The following is a 21,086-nucleotide window of genomic DNA, read 5'->3' on the forward strand; positions in this document are numbered from 1 at the left end:
ACACACACACACACACACACACACACACACACACACACACACACACACACTCTCACCCGCTGAAATGTGATACATGCCGACGAGCAGCCGTTAGCCTGCCTGCTAACACTCTGTGCTACGAGCGGACCCGTACACAAACACCCACCGGAGGCGGCTGTACAGCCACGCACTGTGCTGCTCTCACACAGAGTGCGGCCTGCACGTGTAACACGTGAATGCTGCTACATGCACGGAGGCATCAGTGCGCCGAGTGGGAACGGTCACCAGAAGGTCTGAGCAACACTTTCAACTATTTATTCATCTTAAGCATATCGCATATCGTCCCATGAGAAGGGAAAACACAAACACATTCAGGAATTCCCACGCACACACACGCAGGCAGACACACACAAACACATACAGTATCACTGGCCATAACTCTTTGAAAGTCCAGTCTTCTATATGTAGTTCTGCAGTATACATATTCAACCAAGTGCTCCCCTTAATGGGACTTTTTGACGATTACATGGATAGAGATCTCTGGCGATCCGCTTGAATGCAGTCTGATCCATTAAGAAATGCAGGCCCAGTTTCAGGGAACACATACAATAGAAGTCTATGTGAACCACAACGCACAAAAACACTTCCAGATTTCAGGTGGCCATTTTCCCCAATTATACCTTAGAATTACATGTTATTTAAAGGGAACAGTTGGGTAATTAGACTAATGCACACTAATTTGCTTTAATAGAAGTGGGTCAATAGGCCCATTTTTCCTTAAAAGCCCTCTTTCTCTCTCTTGCTCTTTCCTGTTCTCTCGCTCACTTCACCTTACCCTTTATTTTTCCCTCTCTCATTCCCTCTTTCTCTCACTCTCCCCCATATCCCTCTCTTTCTTGCTAACACACAGCTATGTTCAGACATCAAACATTGTGTTATCTAACGCTGAACAGTGTTCCTTTTATGGTGAAGAAACGCAGCCTGCGGTGAGGCCCGGCTGTGTGAATAGAACTCAGGCCTGTCTGTAATGGCGCTAAATTGACTAAGCGCGCGTCGGGACGAAATGTACATGGATTAATGGACCGATGGCCAGATAGAGGTGTGTTTGGCTCACTTCTTTTCACTGGTAATGCCTTATAATTTGCCAGACTCAGTTCATACCCCGTCTGTTGTAGTGTGCTAGTTGCGTGTGTGGGAGTGAATGCGTGTGCGTGCGTGTTTTGTGTGCGTGCGCGTGCGTATGTGTGTTTTTTCATGTAAAGAGTGGTGCTGCATTATTAATGCGGCGTTGTTAATGCACCCCGCCCCCCCCCCCCCCCCCCCCCCAAATCCTCCATCAACTCCTCCACTCCGCCCCCATCACCTCCTCCATTATCACCTCCCCCGTCACCTCCTCGACCGCCTCTTTCATCACCACCTACACCACCTCCTCGTCCCCGTCCTCGTCCAGCACACCGATCCTTCTTCCCTAGGATCCCCCCCCCCCCCCCCCCCCATGTCCATCCTGCTGCCTCTCACTGGGTTGATCTGCTGGACCGATACGTTGAAGGCTCCCTCACACCACCACCACCACCCGCCCCCCCACCACCACCACCACTTCCACCCCTCATCCCTCATCTCCATCAATCCGTCCATCTATCTCCTCTCTGATCTACCGACACTCCCACATCCTCTTCCTCAAGTGCCTCCGTGAGGGATCTGTCCCTCCCTCCTTCCTTCCTTGCTTCCTTCCTTCATCTCTCTATCATTAATCACCGGGCTGCTCTGTCCCGCGGCGCGTCAGGCCCCGCTGTCCCTGTCTGCGGCCTGATTGGTGCAAAGGGCCGTGCACACCATGAAAGGCAAATTGGTGCTTTTCAATCAGGGCCGGGGCTTGTGGACATGATTGGTCACATTCAGCTTCCAGCGGTGGATTTGATTGGCCTAATGGTTTGGGAGACCATGTAGGCCGTGAATAAGAGGGGATTCTGATTCCATTAAAGTTTCCTTCATTTTCCTCCAGATTTTTTGAGGAACGCAGGTTTGAAACCACTGTAAACCACACACACACATACATGAACACACACATGCATGCACGCACACACACACACACACACACACACACACACACACACACTCGCACACACCACACATTTACTCTTTGAACAATTAAACAATTTTGCTGAACTTTTTTTTACATTTATACTATATACGCTATATTTGCTATGCTTGTTATACTGAACACACACATGTAAATGCAAACACAGATACGGTGCATGTCAACGTGTGTTTATGTAATTAGCATGTATTTAGGGGATTAGATTAGGGTTACATGTGCGGTAATGATCCTAAACGTTTTCACTGGAAGTGAGTATTTAATGCGTGTAGCGAAGGTCAGACATGGCCTGGGCCTTTCAACAGACACACGGTCGCTGTGCGGACAGATGACAGAGATGATCTGCCCTATTATCTGGAACACTGCCATCTGCCAATCAACCTGTCAATCATCCTACTCCATGTGTGTTTGCGTGTGTGTGTCTCTGAGCAATTTTGTGTGTGTGTGTGTGTGTGCTTGTTGCGTGCATCTTGCTGTGTGTGTGTGTGTGTGTGTGTGCGTGCGTTGTGTTACTTGACACGTGCCCCCCCTCCTGACATGATGCATATTCAGGGGCTGGTAAACAGGATTGGTCACACAGACGTGTGTCAGATACTCGCAGCCTATTGGCTGACGTCCACCACCAGATGCCGTGTGAAAAAACCCGTCTGTGTGTAGATGTATTTGTGTGTGTGTGTGTTTGTGTGTGTGTGTGGTCCCTGCAGACTTTATGCCATTTCCTTTTTATCCTTCTAACTTTCAGAGTCACCGACACAGACCAGTAGCACACACACAAATCAAACGACACACACAGAGTCTGACATGCACAAACACACACACACGCACATGCATGAACAAAAGCACACACAAATGTGCACACACATACACAAACTCAGCTAATTAATTTACTTGACACACGTCCATGTGTCTCAGTGCTGGACTCTCAGCTCCTAACAGACCTTCTTATTATGGGCTGTGATCACCACCCTCTGGGTTGGCCTGTTGTGTGTGTGTGTGTGTGTGTGTGTGTGTGTGTGTGTGTGTGTGTGTGTTTGTGTTTATGTGTGTATGTGTGTGCGGGCGCATAGGTTTTTCAGTGTGTACGGATATGTGTCTGCCCGTTTGTTAATGTGGGTTTGTGCGTCTTTGTGTGTGTCTTTTTTATTATGTGTGTGTCTTTTCATCTGAATGTGTGTCTTTGTCTGTGCCTTTGTCTGTGTCTGTTTCTGTATGTGCACTTATATGTTCTTGAAGCTAAGGTTTGAGAGCTTTGTATTGCAGAAGAAGGTTCATTCTACATTGGAAACTAGATCTCTTGGTATCAGAGGGACCAACTTTGACTTGTGAGTCAAAAGAGTGTGGGAGTGTCTGTGTGCGTGTGAATCTATGCTATTATATGGATATTCAGCCGCCTTGTTGAAGGCACTACTGACAGTGTCTCCGTCTGGCTATGTCACAGTCTTTTGTGTGTATTTGTCTGTGTGCCTGTGTGTGTTTTTTTGTGTGTGAGCAAGAGAGTGTGTGTGTGTGTGTGTGTGTGTGTGTGTGTGTGTGTGTGTGTGTGTGTGTGTGTGTGTGTGTGTGTGTGTGTGTGACTGTGGTTTTAGGTGTAAATTGGTGTATGATGTATTATATCATATTTGTTTGGTTTCCTTTACTATCTCCTTGAATCTGCATCGTATTCATACCGTTTCTAAAGTTTGCGGGTATTTCCACATATGTTCTAACATTTGAAGTGATCACCTGAGATGGGAGTGCCTCATAAAGGTGCCTGAAAGATTTGCTCCAACCTTTTTCTATTCTCTATACCTTCTATCTCCTATTCACCTCCTCCAGTCTGTGTCTGCTTCAAGCTCACAACCATAATCACAAACTCATCCTCCTCCTCTACCCTTTCCTCCAAATCTCCCACTCCCTCCCTCTCTTATTCCTCTATTTAGTCTCTTTCTCTTTGCTCTTTGCTTTCCTCTCTTTCTTTCACTCTTTCTGTTGCTCTCACTCTGGCTCTCTCTTGCTCTCTCTCGCACTCTCTCCACCAGTTCAACGGAAATGCCGCGTCTCTGCTGGACTGAATTGCTCCATCGTGGGGACCCTTTGCCCGCTCCGTGGTGGGGCCCATTAGCGATGACTAGCTCCATTCTGGAGTCTATTATTTTTGAGCTCCACGGCTGGGCCTATTAGCCCAGGTAATTTTTTTGTTTTTTCACATTTTTGTCCATTTGTTTCTATTTCGTTGCTGATGTGTGTGGGCGTGTTATTGTGTGTGTGTGTTTGTATGTATATGGTTTGTCTGTGTGTGTGTGTGAGTGTATTTGTGGGGGTGCGTGTGTGTGTTTTCTAGATGAAAGGTTCCATGGTAGAAATGGACTTACTCTGTCGCTACAATCACCCTCTCAATGACTGTCATCTGCAGGAGGGCCTGCTATTGGCTGCTCCAGCTAGGCTATTTGAAACTTCAAAAAAAAGACCTGTGTGTGTGTGTGTGTGTGTGTTTGTTTTCAACCCGATAACCCTAGCAGCCTGAAACAGTCGCTGGTGTTTAAACGACTTCCTCCCTTATAGTATTGTGCTATTGATCTTTTTAATTATTAACAGGATTTATGTTTATTCATTAAAATTACATCATGAGTTAATTCACTATGTCAATAAGCTATTATGGTTGTCGTGTCAACCAGCTGTTTCAGTAGAGCAGAGTCCAGTACTTGAGTGAAGTAATATGAATCAGGTGAATCTGGCTAACAGCTGGCCTATCGATGATCATCACTTGACTGCGGCTGCTAGTCATCATTATCTGATTCATCTATAAAACATTTTCCACATTTAAACCTTTCCTAAATGTTCTTCAAGCGCTGGAAACTTCACAAGTTTCCAGAGCCTTAAGTGAAGTCTGGAACTTGTGTCTAATGAGCAGACTAGAGTATTTGAGTTGTGTAAGGATCTGAAGCTGAGGGAAGAAACTATATATTGGGGATTTGATTGAGACTGACGGACAGGCAGACAGATTGGCAGTAGTGGAGTATTATTAAGATTTGTAGATAATAATAATTGATTTGTATATAAAGTGACTGTTAAAGACTTTCAGTTGTCAGAAGCTTGACCAGACTGTGTGTGTGCGTGTCTGTGCATTTGTTTGCGTGTGCTTTCGTGTGTGTGCGCGCTTGTGTGTGTGTGTGGGTGTGTGTGTGTGGGGACTCATCAGCCACTCTGACAGAAAGTCATTGGGGTGTCACTGACAGATGCCTTGGCTGCCAATCATCTGTGCACGTGTGTTCCCAAGTGCACTTTGTGCCTGCTCATGCACGTTGTGTCCACATGGTCCCACGTCTTGCTTTAAGAGGCTCTGTATTTATGTAAGTGTGTGTCTGTGTGGTTGATGTGTGTGTGTCCTAATGTGGTTTTATGTGTTGTTTTTTATTTGTGTGTTAATGCTTGTGTGTGTGTATGTTTGTGGGATGTTTTTAATGTGTGGGATAAGACTGTGTGTGTGTCTGTCTGGATGTGTGAGTCATACACGTCAATCATTTATCCTTTTGGGCTCCATCTACTAATCACAAAGAAGGGGGAGTGTCTTAGGACAGGCAAGGGGCGTGTCTAAAGGGGGGAAATATATGGTATTATGCATAAAGTATGACTCAATAAACTCACTGATGATACAACATCTACTAATTTCTCTTTGTGTCTATGTTTGTGCGCATGATATTGAGTGTACAGCACATCTGATTGTGTGAGTCTAAGTGCCCATATATGACAAAGTACTCTGTGTGTGTCTGTGTGTGCGTGTGCATGTTTCCCTTGTTAGTTCTCCCTCTGCTGTGTACTTCTGCTCCAGATGGAATCCTTTAACAACCTGTGTACATTATCATGTTTTTCCCGCTTCTAATTAGCTCGTCTGCACATGCTAATGAGATGGTGGCGTTACATGATGAATATTTATGGGGTTCCACCTGATGGATCTGTTTTAATGTGCTGCAGCCCAGTTCCCCTCGCCTTGTAAAACATGTCTGACCTTTGACCTGAGCAGACTGCTCCTGTGGTCAACTTGGTGGGCTAACTAATGTTGTATATTAATGAGGTTCTTGTCCCTTTAGAAAACTAATATCAGTGTGTCAGTCAAATGCACTGTTTTCAGTTTGTCTGTGATGCCGGACCTGTAGTGCCAATAGATTCTCATGGAAAGTCATCTCTTATTGTTGACATTTCTAATTAGTGGATTTTTTTCTAATTAGTAAAGGTTATTCAGAGTGGTGTCAACTAATATCTTCACAATATTTATCAAAATGGAATTATGGATGATTGAGTTCCACTCACTAAACATGTTGTGTAAACATAGTAACAACTTAATCGGTGTGTCTGTCTGTTCGTCTAATCTAGTGACAAATAGCACCATTCTACTTGCAATGGTAGCCAGGCTACTCAATAAGTGGCCCAATTAGTTAACGCTGGCTGTATAGAGAGGGGATGAGGTGATAAGGGGAAGAATGTCGAGACAGGGAAAGGAGGAATGCACATATGGGTTAACTTTTACTAAAGTGAAGGAGGTGTGTCACATTAAAGAACATATTAGGAAGAGCAGGAGGAAGAGGTCAAGAAGTGAAGAAGAGGTAAGCAGAATAGAGAGAATAGAAGCACCTCACAGAGAGAAAGAGACATAAAACGAGGAAGAGAGATGAAGCGGGGGTGAGAGAGAGAAAGGGGAGGAATCCAAGAGAGTGAAGGGTACACTTCCCTTGCCCATGGTAGTATTAATTAGAGCAAGACACACACACACACACACACACACACACACACAACCCTGCACTCTTGGCTGTACCATTGAGCCCTCCTGCATGATTTAAAATGGGCTCTGCCCCCCCACAGTGAGTCCTTATTAACCCATTTAAAAAGCACGCACTCACACACACACACAGGCACACGCGCACGCGCATGCACACACAGACTGTCTATATCCTCTTGATTTCTGACCTTGACATATAAACACTCTAACAAATATTTAAATATATGACATGCACACAAATAATGCATAACTGTTGATTTATATCCATATGTAACAAGGTGAATCTGGTCTTTATCAATCGATAAACACAGCCAGCGACGGCAGAGCAATTCTTCCACCCATGCATTACTGGTGTTCGCCACATTATCCGCAAGCAGCATTAGCAACTAGCTTAGTTAGCACAAACGGCGCTAGTGGGGATCCAGACACGATATTCGATTAATGAATAAAAATAGAAAACATGGTTGCAGGTCAGGGTTCACATGTTACAAGTTATTTACTATTAACTAGACCTATTATCGTTCACATACTGAAATCAGTGGGATCAATGGGGGATACCAGGAAGTATCCACATCCCTCTCAGCCTGGCTCCGCCCGCCAGTTTGAGTTGTTGTTGTAGGTCGGTAGTTGATTTACAATGTGCAATTTTTCCCTGATAAATTAAATTCGACGAACAAAACCTGCAGCTGTCATTGACGGACATTTTCGTGCAGACGCGCAAGGTGTTTGGTTTGTACAACCTGCGCGTGATTCCCGGCGCATGACATACGTCACAACCAAACGTTAGCGATTGGTTATGGCAGATCCAGAGTGGCACTGGGCAGATCCAATCATTTTAAACTTCAACAGACACCCGCCTTCAAGTGAGTTAACGTTTGTCAATTGATTAGGTCCAGACTCTCTGTACAGATGAAATGAAGTGAAGTACGAGAGTCTGGTAGAACCAGGCTACGTCCCTCTAGTATCAGAATCAGAATGGTGGAGGTTAACAGGAAGTGACCATACCCCTCTAGCAGCGGGGGGGGGGGGGGTTAGCAGGACATTTCTAAACTCTCTAGTATCAATACTGTGAGGGTTAGCAGGTAATAGCCACACTTACCACTCCTCGCTCTAATGTTGGTGTAGTTGGCTTAATTTGTTCTGAGTTTTAACACCAGCTACCTGTAAATCTAGGTGTGTGTGTGTGTGTTTGTGTGTGTATTTGTATCATACTGCCTTTCTCCACTCCTCTCATTAGCAAATGTCAGCGGTCTGCATATTCCCTGCACATCAGCATTCAATTAACGTCAATGGGGGGTGGCCAATGAGTTGCCACTGTGTGGTTGTGTGTTTGTTGATTCATGATCTTTTCCTACGTAATGATTTGCGCAGTGTGCAGCGGTGCTGAGTAAGCTTCCGAAAGTTGACCGCACACACACACACACACTCTCAGACACATACACACAAATACACACACACACACACACACAAATGACCTAGTATCGACTGCTGTGGTTGGCCTATTGAAGAGTGGCCACTCTTGCTGGTCTGATGCTCACCACACTTTAATTTATTAAAGTGGCTAAACGTGTGTGTGTGTGTGTGTGTGTGTATGTGTGTGTGTGTGCCTGTTCGTTTGGCCATTATTTATTCATCTATCCAATCAGTTTATTTATCCATCTGTATCTATGTATGTATTTCACTGGAATGTATGACTATTGCTGTGAATAAATTAGCATTTGTGTGTGTGTGTTTGTGTGCGTGTGCGAGACTTAAATTCCTTTTTTCAGTCTTCACACACACAACTACACCCACTTGTTTCCCTCTCAGTCAAAGACATTTTGTGTGTCTCGCTGAATAACAGAGTGTATGGATTGGTCCTCTGTCACGCCTTTTACATGCATCTTAATGTGTGCTTAACTCGTGTGTGTGTGTGTGTGTGTGTGTGTGTGTGTGTTGTGAAAACGGAATGAATGTGTTCCTCTGCTGCAGGCGATGTCAATCATGTAAATATAATCAACAAAGCCCATATCCCTTTATAACACCATATTATCACTTAATCGTTTTATCTAGTCATTTAGTTAACACTTTGATCCAAAGTGGCTAACAGTGAATTAAGATGTCTTTAACAAACTAGTTGGGGGTTGGAGCATCTCACTGTTCAAATGTGCAGGTTACTGTTGATACTGGGGCTAGAACCAAATATCCTTCGGCTAGAAATCAAACCCCATCAAACCACTTCTGGACACGCCCTGGATATCAACCAGGGTTTGAAAGTCACTTTGTGGTCAACGTCCTTGTCATTTATTTTTATGTTTGTTTTCACATGTTGACTACAGGTTTGGGAAGAAGAAGGAGTCCAAGGCTGCGCTGCAGAGGAAGAAGACTGACATGTTGAGCCAGGAGGAGCTGCACATCATGAAGGACGAGATAGAGAGGTACTAGGCAGACCCTCCTGGAACCATTATGTTATCATCCTACGGGATGTTTTCTGGACACGAGACCTTTTGAGATGGGATCGCCCCGTTGTACGGCCAGTTATTCCCCCCCCCCCTTGTGTTACTCTGTGTGATCGCTTGTTCTCCTGGAAGCCATCACGGTAACCCAGGAAAACGGTTCCTTTCGTGAAGAGGTTTTGTTGTTTGTTTTGCTCTCTCTCCGCTCATCCTCGGTGTGCTCCATGTTCTCACCCTGGCCTCACGGTCCTCCCTCTGGAGTCCATGCATGGATGTGCTCACGCACACACAAACACGCACACATATGCAAGGATATACCTGATGCGTGCCAACTGACAAACAACGCAACAATATTAACACCTACCAGACATTTGCGTCTTTTTATAAATTGTGTTCCCATCTATCTGTCTGTCCATCCCTCCGTCTGTCTGTATGTCATTCTCTGGCCTTCTGTCTGTCCGTCTGTGTCCCTGTCTGTCTGTCTGTCCGTCTTTCTCTCTGTCTATCTCTGTTTGTATCTCCTCCGCTCTCTATATGTCTCTCTGTCTGTCTATCTGCCGGTCGGTCCGTCTATCTGCCTCTCTCTGTGTCTGTCTGTCTGTTTATATGTCCACTGTCTGTCTTTCTCCTCGTCAGGATCGAGGCAAAGCATCCAGAGCTGAGGGACCCCCGGGCCAAGGGGGACCCCAGGCCCAGGGGGCCAACGGCGGAAGGCAGCCGGGTCCCCGGAGGCCCCCGCTACCAGGAGGTGGAGGACGACGAGGCTGACCCCAACTACGCCCGCATCAACTCCTTCAGAGACCGAGGGAACGTGGCCTCCACCTCCCCCGCCACGCCGCACTCCTCCCACCCCGCCGACCACGGCCGGGCGCCCTCGCCTCCGCAACATCCCGCCCACCCCGGTTACGGTAACCACGGCAACGACCCCACGATGGGACCCAACGGCGACCCCATGGACGGGCTCTACGCCAAGGTGAACAAGCCCAGAGGAGGCGCCTCCACGGCGGCTGCTGTTGGACCCTCCCCTCCCCCTGCTCACGCCGGTGCTGGTGACAGGTGAGGAGCCGTCTGGAAGATGCTCATCTATTGATTCATGACGTGTAGGCCATGGAAAAGCTTTCTTTCTTCATTTTTTGTTGGTCGTCTGTTTGTCTTTCTTCAATTGTCTCTCTGTGTCTCGTTTTAATTCTTGCATGCTTCCAGTCTCTAATTTATTGTTACTTCTTTCTTCTATTCTTGAATTAAGTTCATTGTTGCAATCCTTCTTCACACATCTTTTTTTCTATAATTAGCAGCTGAAACATAGTATAAATGAATGCACATAATAAGTATAATAACTTTCTTCAATGGGGAAACATAACAGTATATTCTTTCTTTACCTCTTTGTGCAACCAGACATCAGGACAGACATGGTTTTCATCTCTAAACAAACAAAGTGTGTGTGTGCTTGCATGCGTGAGAGAGAAAGAGTAGGGCACCAGTTTGCAAGTGTGTGTCAAAGATAAACAAATTACGAATGACTTGACTTCCATCAGTATTTCGACAGAGCAATGAGAGCAAACCAACACACACACACACACACACACACACATACACACACAAACATAAACAAAGAGACACACACACACAAATACCCGCAGTGAAATATGGACTGCCACATTATCTGGATATATCCGTCTGGATCTTAAAGCCTTTGTGCAATAAATAGAGAAAACAGAATTTATCGACAAACTCTTGACACTATGAAGCGCGCAAACACACGCATCCACACAAACACACACACACAGTGATGCATAAATATTCACAAGCAAGCATTTCATATAAATACCCATGCATATTTAGGCAGAGAAAGAACACACACACACAGACGCGCGCAAGCACGCATGCAAGCACGCGCACACACAAAAACACACACACACACCAACAAAAATATACGCACACACACACAAATACACATGCACAAACACACACACAAAAACACGCAAACACACACACGAAAACACATCCATAGACACAAACATACGCACAAAAACACACATGGCAGGCATGAACACAAAGACACAGGGATGCATAAGTATCCGCAAGAACCACAAACACGCAACCTTAGCTAGGCAAACAATGCACACACACACACACACACACACACACACACGCACACACATACACACGCACACCTCGTAGCTCCCTCACGAAGAGAAATGCTGTGTCCAAACAGTGGCAGTAAAACCAGCAGCTCATGAATACAGACGCTCTCCTCTGTGGTCCTCTGGGATCCCTAGCGTAAATGTTTAGCCTCATAGCTCACTAAAGAGCACACCGTAACTCAGCTGGTCCTCCATCACCCTCACACAAACACACACACACACACAAACACACACACAGACACACACAGACACACAGACACACACACACACACACACACACACACACACACACACACACACACACACACACACACACACACACGCACACACGCTCTAACAGCATAAAAGCACACTCATCATCTCCCTGTTTGGGATAGGAGGTTCAACCCCCAGGTCTTCATTCTTGATCTTCACAGCGCGAGTGCAACCAGGAATGCAGATCTTAGCAGATGTTTTCTAAACCATTGAATTCCAATTGGTGGAAACTAGAATGGCAGCAGTGCATTATGGGGCCTGAGCCCCTTGCAGGGCCATGCATCGATCGTGAAGAGATGGACGGGCCTCGGCTTGTTAACGTCAAGTCAGATCTATGTTCCTGGTGGGTGGAGCCAGCTGCAGATGAGCTTTGCTGCTACGAGTGAGCTTTGGTGCTGGTTTAGAAATATGATATATTGTGTTGAGATACGACATATAAATTGCCTGGATATAAAATTGTTCCCATAAAAGGACAAATGGATTTATTTTTTTGCTGGTTTAGAGAGAAATTCAGTTTAAGAGATATGAATGACAGATTTTGCAGGTATGGAATATTGGTCTATGAATAGTTTTTTTTACTGCAGGTATAATATTAGTAACATATAAATACGCTATTTTTCCGCTATAGAATGATTGATATGTTCTGACAGTATATAACAAGCTATTTAGGCTATTAACAAGATGTAGAATGATCTATATATATGAATGTCTATTGTCTATTACATCCTTTTCCTGAACTTTTCATTGTATGAATGCAGTGTACCATGAGTGATTTCTGAATGTGCTCTCTTGATTCTATAGAATCATCTATGAATGAGCTTTCGTTCTTCACAAATTGTAGAAAATGTCCAAAGTACCGTGCGCTAAAAGACTTCGGAACGTACATTTCCAGGAAAAGCTCCTTCCCACTGCAGTGGCAGAGGCAGAGAGAAAGCCTCTTAAGAGCCCATTGAGGACGGCGTGAAATGGCGTGCATTACTCTGTAAAGAGATGTTTTTGCAGGTAAAATACCACGTAATTATCGCAGGACAACGTTTAGAGTAGGAAGTCATTTCAGGCCTGTTGGGATTAGATTCGGTCGTGGAAAGCGTACTTTGCCTGCTTTGTAGAACGGAGAGTGGAACCTGCTAGCATAGGCAGCTCTTAGACAAAGCAAATCAGTGCTAGATTAAGTTAAATTGTCATATGTTCCAGATGTAAATATAGTCAAATGAAAAAAATCTCATAATATAAATAATTAACTAACTATTGTAATTAACAATATGTTAATTACAATATGTTGTCTTAAAATACTTAAAATCAGACCATCAATACAGTCTCACCCAAATAAAATTGAACAAGCTAAACAAGCCAGCTGCTAACAAGTAAGCTCACAATGTACATGTGACGTCTTACTGTAGAGTAGACGTCACAGAGTTGACCACATAACAAATAGTGAGTATATAAAATTTCTTCCTAATGTATTTTACTTTTTTTTTGGCTTTATGGACTGGAGTGGTACAGGAAAGAGGGGGTGGGGTAGGGAATGACATGTGGCGTAGGATCACAGGTTGGAACTACCCTGGGTTGCTGCATGTCCTATGGGGTTAGTCAGTCGGCTGAGCCACCAAGATGCCCCCCACTAGGTATATACTTCGATAAATAGATAGGAACACCCATCTATCGTCATGATACTCCTTTGGCCCGCTGAGACAGTGAGAGTACAGTGCATCCTGGGGTGTATTGGCAGCTGACAAAGAGGACGGATAGATCTGAAGGAGACTCCTATATGAGGACACACTCACGCACGCACGCACACACACACACACACACACACACACACACACACACACACACACACACACACACACACACACACACACACACACACACACACACACACAGACACAGACAGACAGACAGTCTCTCTCTCTATCTCTCCCTCCCTCCCCCCTTCCCAATGTGAAGGGTCCACCCCAGCCAGGATGAGAGCTGCCTTCGCTTTCTCTCAAGTGGGCCCTCACTCGCCCCCTACTCACGCTGAACCCCGAGCGCCCCTCTCTCTCCAGGTTACCATAACAACCACGACCTCTGCCACTCCACCAATTAGAAAACAATCAGCCTGCTGGGACTAGAGAGATGGGCGAGAGGGAGAGAGAGAGGGGGAAAGGGAGAGAGGGAGAGGCTTGATGGGGGGAGATGGGGGAGAGGGAGAGCGCAGGAGGGGGGGGGCGGGTTGAGGGGTTTCGATAGAGAGAGGGGGGAGAGGGAGATGAAGAGAGAGGGAGAGGGGGAAAGGGGGTGCACGGCAGAGAGGAAGAATGAAATAGTGGACAGGAAAAAAGATTTAACTGAATGAAAGGAATAATGAGCATGCAGACAAGGAGGAGGCGGGAGTATGAGTGCAGCGGAAGACAAGAAAGGAAAGGGGGACAAACCTTTGAGTTTGCTCCACTATTTCGATACGCACACACAGACACACACTAATATCATACGCTTTTCTTACCTTTATTAACACACAACCTAAAACTCAAATGCTCGCACTTTATACTATAATACACTTTTCTGTTTTTTCCTTTATACAGGGACAATCTCTACATCTTTCACTCTCTATCTCTCCATATATATCTCTCTGCGTACACACAAACACACGCGCATAACAAGCAAAACCACTATTTCACACACACCATACCAAATTAATATTGATTTGCAGGTTTCATTATGAATTTGAAGTCTGCAGTTTGACCCTACACTCAAAATGTCTACGTCCTTATACTACAGATTGTTCTAGTCTTTCATAGTTGACATTTTAATTCTTCATTTAATCCCCTCTACCTGTCTTTCCCCCGTCTTTTGCTATCTTTAGACTTTTCTATCGCTGAATGTCACTTTTGTGCTATCTCTCTCTCTTGCCTTCCCCAACTCGCTGTCTGTCTCCCTTCCTCCTCCTCTCTCTCTCTCTCTCTCTCTCTCTCTCTCTCTCTCTCTCTCTCTCTCTCTCTCTCTCTCATGAAGACGGCTGTTTGAGTGCCAGGTTCCTTGGTCTTAAGTGCTGCTCTCTCTACCAATCTGTTCACACTGGAGGTAATTAGGGATGGACTCGGGTGGTTATTGCAGAGAGAGCTTGAGAAAAAGAGAAAGAGGGAGCGATAGAGAGGCAAGGAATAAAAGCTGATAAAGTGTTTGGCTGAGTTCTCTGAGTTGGTTTGGCAGGTGGTTATGTATGTCTTTGTGTGTGTGTGTGAGAGAGTATTCTGTGTGTGTATTTTTGTGCTTGGATAAATGCATATGGTGTGTAGGTATGTGTTTTGTGTGTTTGTAAATGCATGCATGTGTGTGTTTGTGATTTAGTTAATTATTGTGTGTGTGTGTGTGTGTGTGTGTGTGTGTGTGTGTGTGTGTGTGTGTGTGTGTGTGTGTGTGTGTTTGTGTATGTGTTTACGCATTTGCATGTGTCATCCTTGGGAGGGCGAGTGAGGCTGAGGGCAAACGAGCATGGTGAGTCCAGAGGAGAGACGGTTTGTTAGCTTGTGATTCATCCAGCTAATACAGAACAGTCCTAAAGAGGTACTTCAGTTCTCTCTCTCTCTCACTCTCTCACTCTCTCCTTTTATATTGGAAAACTCCAGGAGGAAAAAACATTTCATGGCAAAGGACATCCACTGTAGACGTACCACGCTGAATGGAAACACTGGAGAACACACACACTCAGATGCGCACACATCCCCATTCAAACGCACGCATGCACACGCACACAGACACACACACGTACGTACACACACACACACAGGCAGGCAGCAGCTTATGAGGTTACAAAGCCTATTTATCAGATATTCTCCCTGCTGTACACTATTCTTCTTAAGGTGAAATTCATGTTGTCAACTTTGTGAACTGTTTTCAGCTGTTTTTCTGTATGCTTAACAGTGCGTGTAGAAACAATATCCATGTCTCTGAGTTACATCACTGGCACATCTGAACCTGTTCCTATGTGTGTGCCCTGCGCCAGCATTGTCAGGGCTGCCGCGGCCTAGCCCTCTCACGGTGGATCCCGACGATGGTAAACAAGTCAGTCTGCAGTTTGATGAATTAATGGGATGGAGTCACACTTAGATTACCGGGATCTCATGGTCTTCAGGTCCTCTCAGGGAGAAGAGGAGCCATCCGTCGGGCGACAGCTTCACCCCTGTCACTCAAACCTGGTTGCCTAGCAGCAAGACTTGTCTTTGTTCTCCGAGTGGTTAAATTAGCATGCAGGTGTTAACGAGGCGGCTCCCGGGAACTCAATCAACACATGGAGGTGGGGCTTGTATGCTAATCAGCGTTCTTTCGGGGTTTAGGGAGTTTCTTTGTGCTTTGTGTTTTTTTTTTTAAGGAGTTGGATTAAATTACATCTTTGGGGAGCGAGGTGCTTTAAGACTTCTTAACACTCTAAGTAACACACCAAAGCTTCTGCTGTATTATGATTGGTTGGAGGGTTTTGTGTGTGTGTCCGGACATTGGTGACACGATCGTTACAAACATTAGTGGTTTATTCAAGAATGAGTTTTTTTTATGTGAAAATTATACCAAAAATGTATAGGATTGAGTAGAAAGAAAATTAGCTCGGAACACGACCTACCTGTCTGTATTTTAACGGCACTCTGCCGTATATCCGTCAATTAATTACATTTTTTTCATGCTTTAAGAGTCTTAACTATTGACCGTTTCAGTCCATTTCATTAAAAACGCAAAGATTTCTTTAACTTTAAAACCATGTTTGAGGTTCATTATGGTTTTCACATGAAGCGGTCTCTCTGATTCATGCACCTTGTGTGGAATATTAAGTTGTCTTTATAGAAACTTGGTGGTGCGGGCGTGGGCGGCACTTATCTTTGGTATTGCTATATTGATTTTAAACTTTGATTGTGCTCAGCCTCCTCTGGAAGTGGCTTTTTGTGTCTAACTAACATGGAGTAAGCAGAGAAAAAAAAAAATTTGTACTTCTGTCCTGTACTTGCTGCTGTGGCACCCAAATTTTCCGCCCGGGATCAATAAAGTACCATCTCGTATTTCTCAGCTTCTCTTATCTTGTCAAGTACAAAAAACAACTGCAGCATGACGATTACGATGACGGAGTAGTATCTCTTTGTGCTGCAATGTGGAGCGAAGAGAAAAAGAACAATACAGAAAAGAAGTAGAAGGGTTAGAGAGAGAGAGAGAGAGAGAGAGAGAGAGAGAGAGAGTTGGTAAGCAGCACGATTGGCTCTTCGGAATTACATCATTCTTTTAAGTGTCTTGTTTGTGTGAGATAGAGAGAGGGGTCTACAGAGAAGTCAGCCAGGGGGCAAAGGTCAAACACAGACAACAGCACTCTGGGTATTGTAGTTTAAACTGCACCTTCGCCAATTGGATCTGGTTGATTTGTTCCTGGAAGGGCGTCCATGCTAAAAAGAGGATGGGAGGGAGAGAATGATGGCAAGGAGCTAAGCCCAACACAGCTGGCAGAGGACGCACACACACACACACACACACACACACACACACACACACACACACACACACACACACACACACACACACACACACACACACACACACACACACACACACACACACACAAGTCAGAGTACGCATGGCTCCTGTGCACTGTTCTACGTGCACGGCTGACAGAGTCCAGAGGGCATATTAAACACAGACAGGTTGTCTAAATGATGACATGCAAGCCAATTTACCACCTGTAGCTCTCTTTCTCTCTGCAAAGCTCTCTCCCTCACTCTCTTTCTCCCTCTCTCCATCTGTCCATTCCCCGCTCTCACCCTCATTCTATCCCGCTCTCTCTCTCTCTCTCTCTCTCTCTCTCTCTCTCTCTCTCTCTCTCATACTCTCACACACACACACGCACAGGTTTGATCTAGCTGTTTAAATGATGATTTGCGAACAGATTTGCCCACTGTGACTTTCTCTGCCATTCTGTCTTCCTGCGCCCATATTTGGACAGCTAGTCTGAATGATGTCACGGCAGTCGATGGCGCACTAATTACTGCGCTTGCTTAAATGGCACCGCTTAACCGCCTCTGTCATTTCCTGTCAGCCGCCTTCCCAAAACACATGTCACTTCCTGTTAGCCCGGAGAGGAGGGCCACCTGACACTCAGACACACATAGACACACGCACGCACTCACACACATGCACACACAGACACACATGTGCAGAGACGTACACAGACAACGCACACACCCTTTCAGACACACAATTGCTGTACCCCTCGTCTCCCCTCGACTACCACCCCACCCCACCCCACCTCCTCGCCATCCTCATTTTCCCCTCTCTCCCCCTCCCTGCCGCGGTGAGGGTGATCTTTTGTTGTCAAACTTCATTAGTCTGGACGTCAACCAATTAGAGAAGAGGACCGGGGCTGGGAGATTAGCAGGAGGGGGGAGAAGAGGGGGGTGGAGGGAGGGAAAGGAAAGGTAGGGGAGGGCAGGTGGGGGGGGGGGGGGGGGGGGGGACATATGCAGATGAACCGGAGATGAGGAGAACAGAGAAAGATGGAGGAGAGAGGAGACGGAGGCAGTGAGAGTGCGAGAGAGAGAGAGGGGGGAAGAGATAAAGGCAAAGACGGCTGACGAGAGCGCGATAGAGAGAGGTGGAGATGGGAAAAAAGGAAACCAAGGATGGAGGGCGCTATATTCCAGACATCAAGCTATCGACTCCAGCTCGGCGGTCCTTTGTAAACCACAGTTATCCCTCCTCTAGTCTCCTCCATTCAGCCCGGAAATCAGCAGGAAGAGGAATCAATGGAACACTTACATTTTATCCATGTACAAATACGTGCACAGGCACATGCATGCATGCACGCACGCACACATAACCTTGCATGTGCCACTGACAAGCGTGTGTCAGATCAGAAATGGCCGCTGTCGCTCAATGACTACAAGGGGCTCCACTTTCCTTTTATACTCTGAGGTATCGACTATGACCCCAAAGCTTTCTGCTCGGATAGCCAATGACGTGCTCTGCAATATGATGACACTTTGGTCCTTCGTGTGGATTGATGTATTTGCTGTGCGTAGCCTGTTTTAAAGTTATCTAACGGTGTGACTCACTTGTTATTAGGAGTTCTTCCATGTAAGTCGCTCTGGATTGAAGCTTCTGCGAAATGGGTTGCTGATGAGGTTAGCATAGTTTGTAGCATTCGTCGAAGTACACGTTGATGTTAATTACGGTTGTGCTAAAAACTTGAACTAACATTTTCATCTTCAGTCCCAAACATGATAACATGACAACCCAATTACGTTGAAAGCGAAGAACCACTGGCTGACGTCGAGGCTTGTTTGAAATTGTAGGGTTTAAAGCGGCCAGGCCACTATTATTAACGTAGTAGCGTTTCTGAGGCTATTAAAAAGCTACTTATTGTTTTGTGGTATTGACTCAGCCTTGCTGGGACAGACGGTTAAACGTCCTTCGTTCCTTTAGAAAGACTGAAAGACGTTTCTTTCTTTCTTTTTTTTCTACCCTCTTCAAAGCTCTCAAATCAATCCCAGATTGTCTTTTCAAGCAGTATCGATTCACCCAGAGAGCTATCATGACTGTGTTTGTGGAAATGAAAGGACTTCCCACTTTACTCCTCTCTCCATCTCTCTCTCGTAAACTCTCTCTCCCTCCCCCCATCGCCATGGTTCATTGATTGATTATTTATCAATCCAGTTTGTTCTCTTAGCATTTACACACGTGCACGTGGATACGTGCACACGCAGGCACTTGTTCCCCTTAAACTCAATCTTTCTCCCTCCTTATGTCTTCTTTTCTTTATGTTTTTTCAACACTTAATGCATTTATTCATTTGCTCTCTCGTCTCATCAATAATATCTCTCCAATATCTCTATTTTTTTAGTTATTTTCTCTTTCTCCAGGTTCTGCTTGAGCTGTAAGGGATCTTACGTCTGCGACACAGACGCAACAACATCATATGAGCATGCTGGTCCATCGACGGTTTGGCCGATGATTACACAATACAGGACCAGAAATAGCTAGGAGGAAGGGCCCGGATGGTGTTCAGTGTTTGGTTAGGGTGTACGACTTTGAGACGAAAGGAGCTGGGTTCCATCCCCAATCTCGAGGAGAAAGCGTCTGCTAAAGGACATAGGAGCAAATTTAACAGCATTATCACAGGATTGAGATTAAGTTGTTGATACTCATATTTCTTCAAATGCTACGCACAGATGAGCTGTGTTAGAGGCTGGCGGTGCAGCAGATTGATACTAGCTGCTAAACACCGGCTGTCTCTGACGGCCTGTTTAGCTGGGATCAGCGCACCGCTTACCAACACATCAGATATATATTAAATATACATCACATCACCCCTTACCTCTGATATTAACCACTGATACAATCCATAGAAATGCCCATGCTTAGAATATCACACAGCTGATCTATGACCCTGCCCTCGAGCAAAGGAACGGAATAATACATGTAATTTTCTTAGAGGTGTAAAAGTGAAAAATGATAAGGGTGGTAAATATTTATGGGCTTTAATAGCAGAGATGTGCCGGCCGGCTGTGGATGTGAGAGCGCTATTTCTCCACGTCATTAAGGAATCAGGCTTATTAATTATTAACGCCAGTTTTAATAACATTCTCACTGTGTCGCTGATTCTGCCTTTAAACATTTATAGAATTATTATTGCTGTGACAGGGGCTCCCATGGAAGATTGACCGTGTGTGTGTGTGTCTGCGTGTGTATGTGAGAATAATGTATGTGTGTCTGCGTGTGTGAGAGAGAATAGTGTGTGTGTGTGTGTGTGTGTGTGTGTGTGTGTGTGTGTGTGTGTGTGTGTGTGTGTGTGTGTGTGTGTGTGTGTGTGTGTGTGTGTGTGTGTGTGTGTGTGTGCATGCATGAAAGAGGGGAGCAGATGGAATGTACGTAAAAAAAATCATAAATAAAAAAATAATAAAACGAAAATGAAAAATGTCAGGTCAAAGGTTTGATACAAAGTCTAAATGCTATACTTTTCTTACCTTAAAGCTTCCCTACATCCATCTACAGCCGCCTTAAAGCCTTGTTTATCGTAAGAAATCCATCAAAGACTGGAAATATACTCTTGGAATATATTGTGTATTGGAATGGGTAAGGGAGTAGCGTTGATATTTTATTTATAACCTGTGTGAGTGGAGCACGGGGAAGGTGAATGGAAGGAAGCGCGCTACGCTAACACACACGGCTGCTACTTCCTGTTGTTGTTTAATGACCGCTGGCTTGTAAAACAGGAAGTCATTCCAGTCGGCTTTTATTACCCAGCCCTTGTTCCTCCAGGGCTGATCGATAGCCTCTGCAGCCACAACACAGTGTGTGTGTGTGTGTGTGTGTGTGTGTGTGTGTGTGTGTGTGTGTGTGTGTGTGTGTGTGTGTGTGTGTGTGTGTGTGTGTGTGTGTGTGTGTGTGTGTGTGTGTGTGTGGTGGGCTCCAGC

At 45.3% G+C, this 21,086-nt stretch overlaps 1 protein-coding gene across 4 annotated transcripts in view; it reads left to right on the top strand.

Moving 5' to 3' along the window:
* The window catches only part of LOC132448851 (partitioning defective 3 homolog B-like), a 135,212-nt gene that overhangs the window by 110,656 nt on the left and 3,470 nt on the right, over positions 1–21,086 (top strand). For all 4 annotated transcript variants that reach the window (XM_060040398.1, XM_060040397.1, XM_060040399.1 and 1 more), the window contains 2 exons: positions 9,146–9,244; positions 9,899–10,318. In XM_060040398.1, coding sequence (XP_059896381.1) covers positions 9,146–9,244; positions 9,899–10,318 — 519 coding nt within the window. The remainder of the gene's footprint in view (positions 1–9,145; positions 9,245–9,898; positions 10,319–21,086) is intronic.

Source organism: Gadus macrocephalus, chromosome 20 (assembly GCF_031168955.1).
Source record: "Gadus macrocephalus chromosome 20, ASM3116895v1".
Taxonomy (NCBI): domain Eukaryota; kingdom Metazoa; phylum Chordata; class Actinopteri; order Gadiformes; family Gadidae; genus Gadus; species Gadus macrocephalus.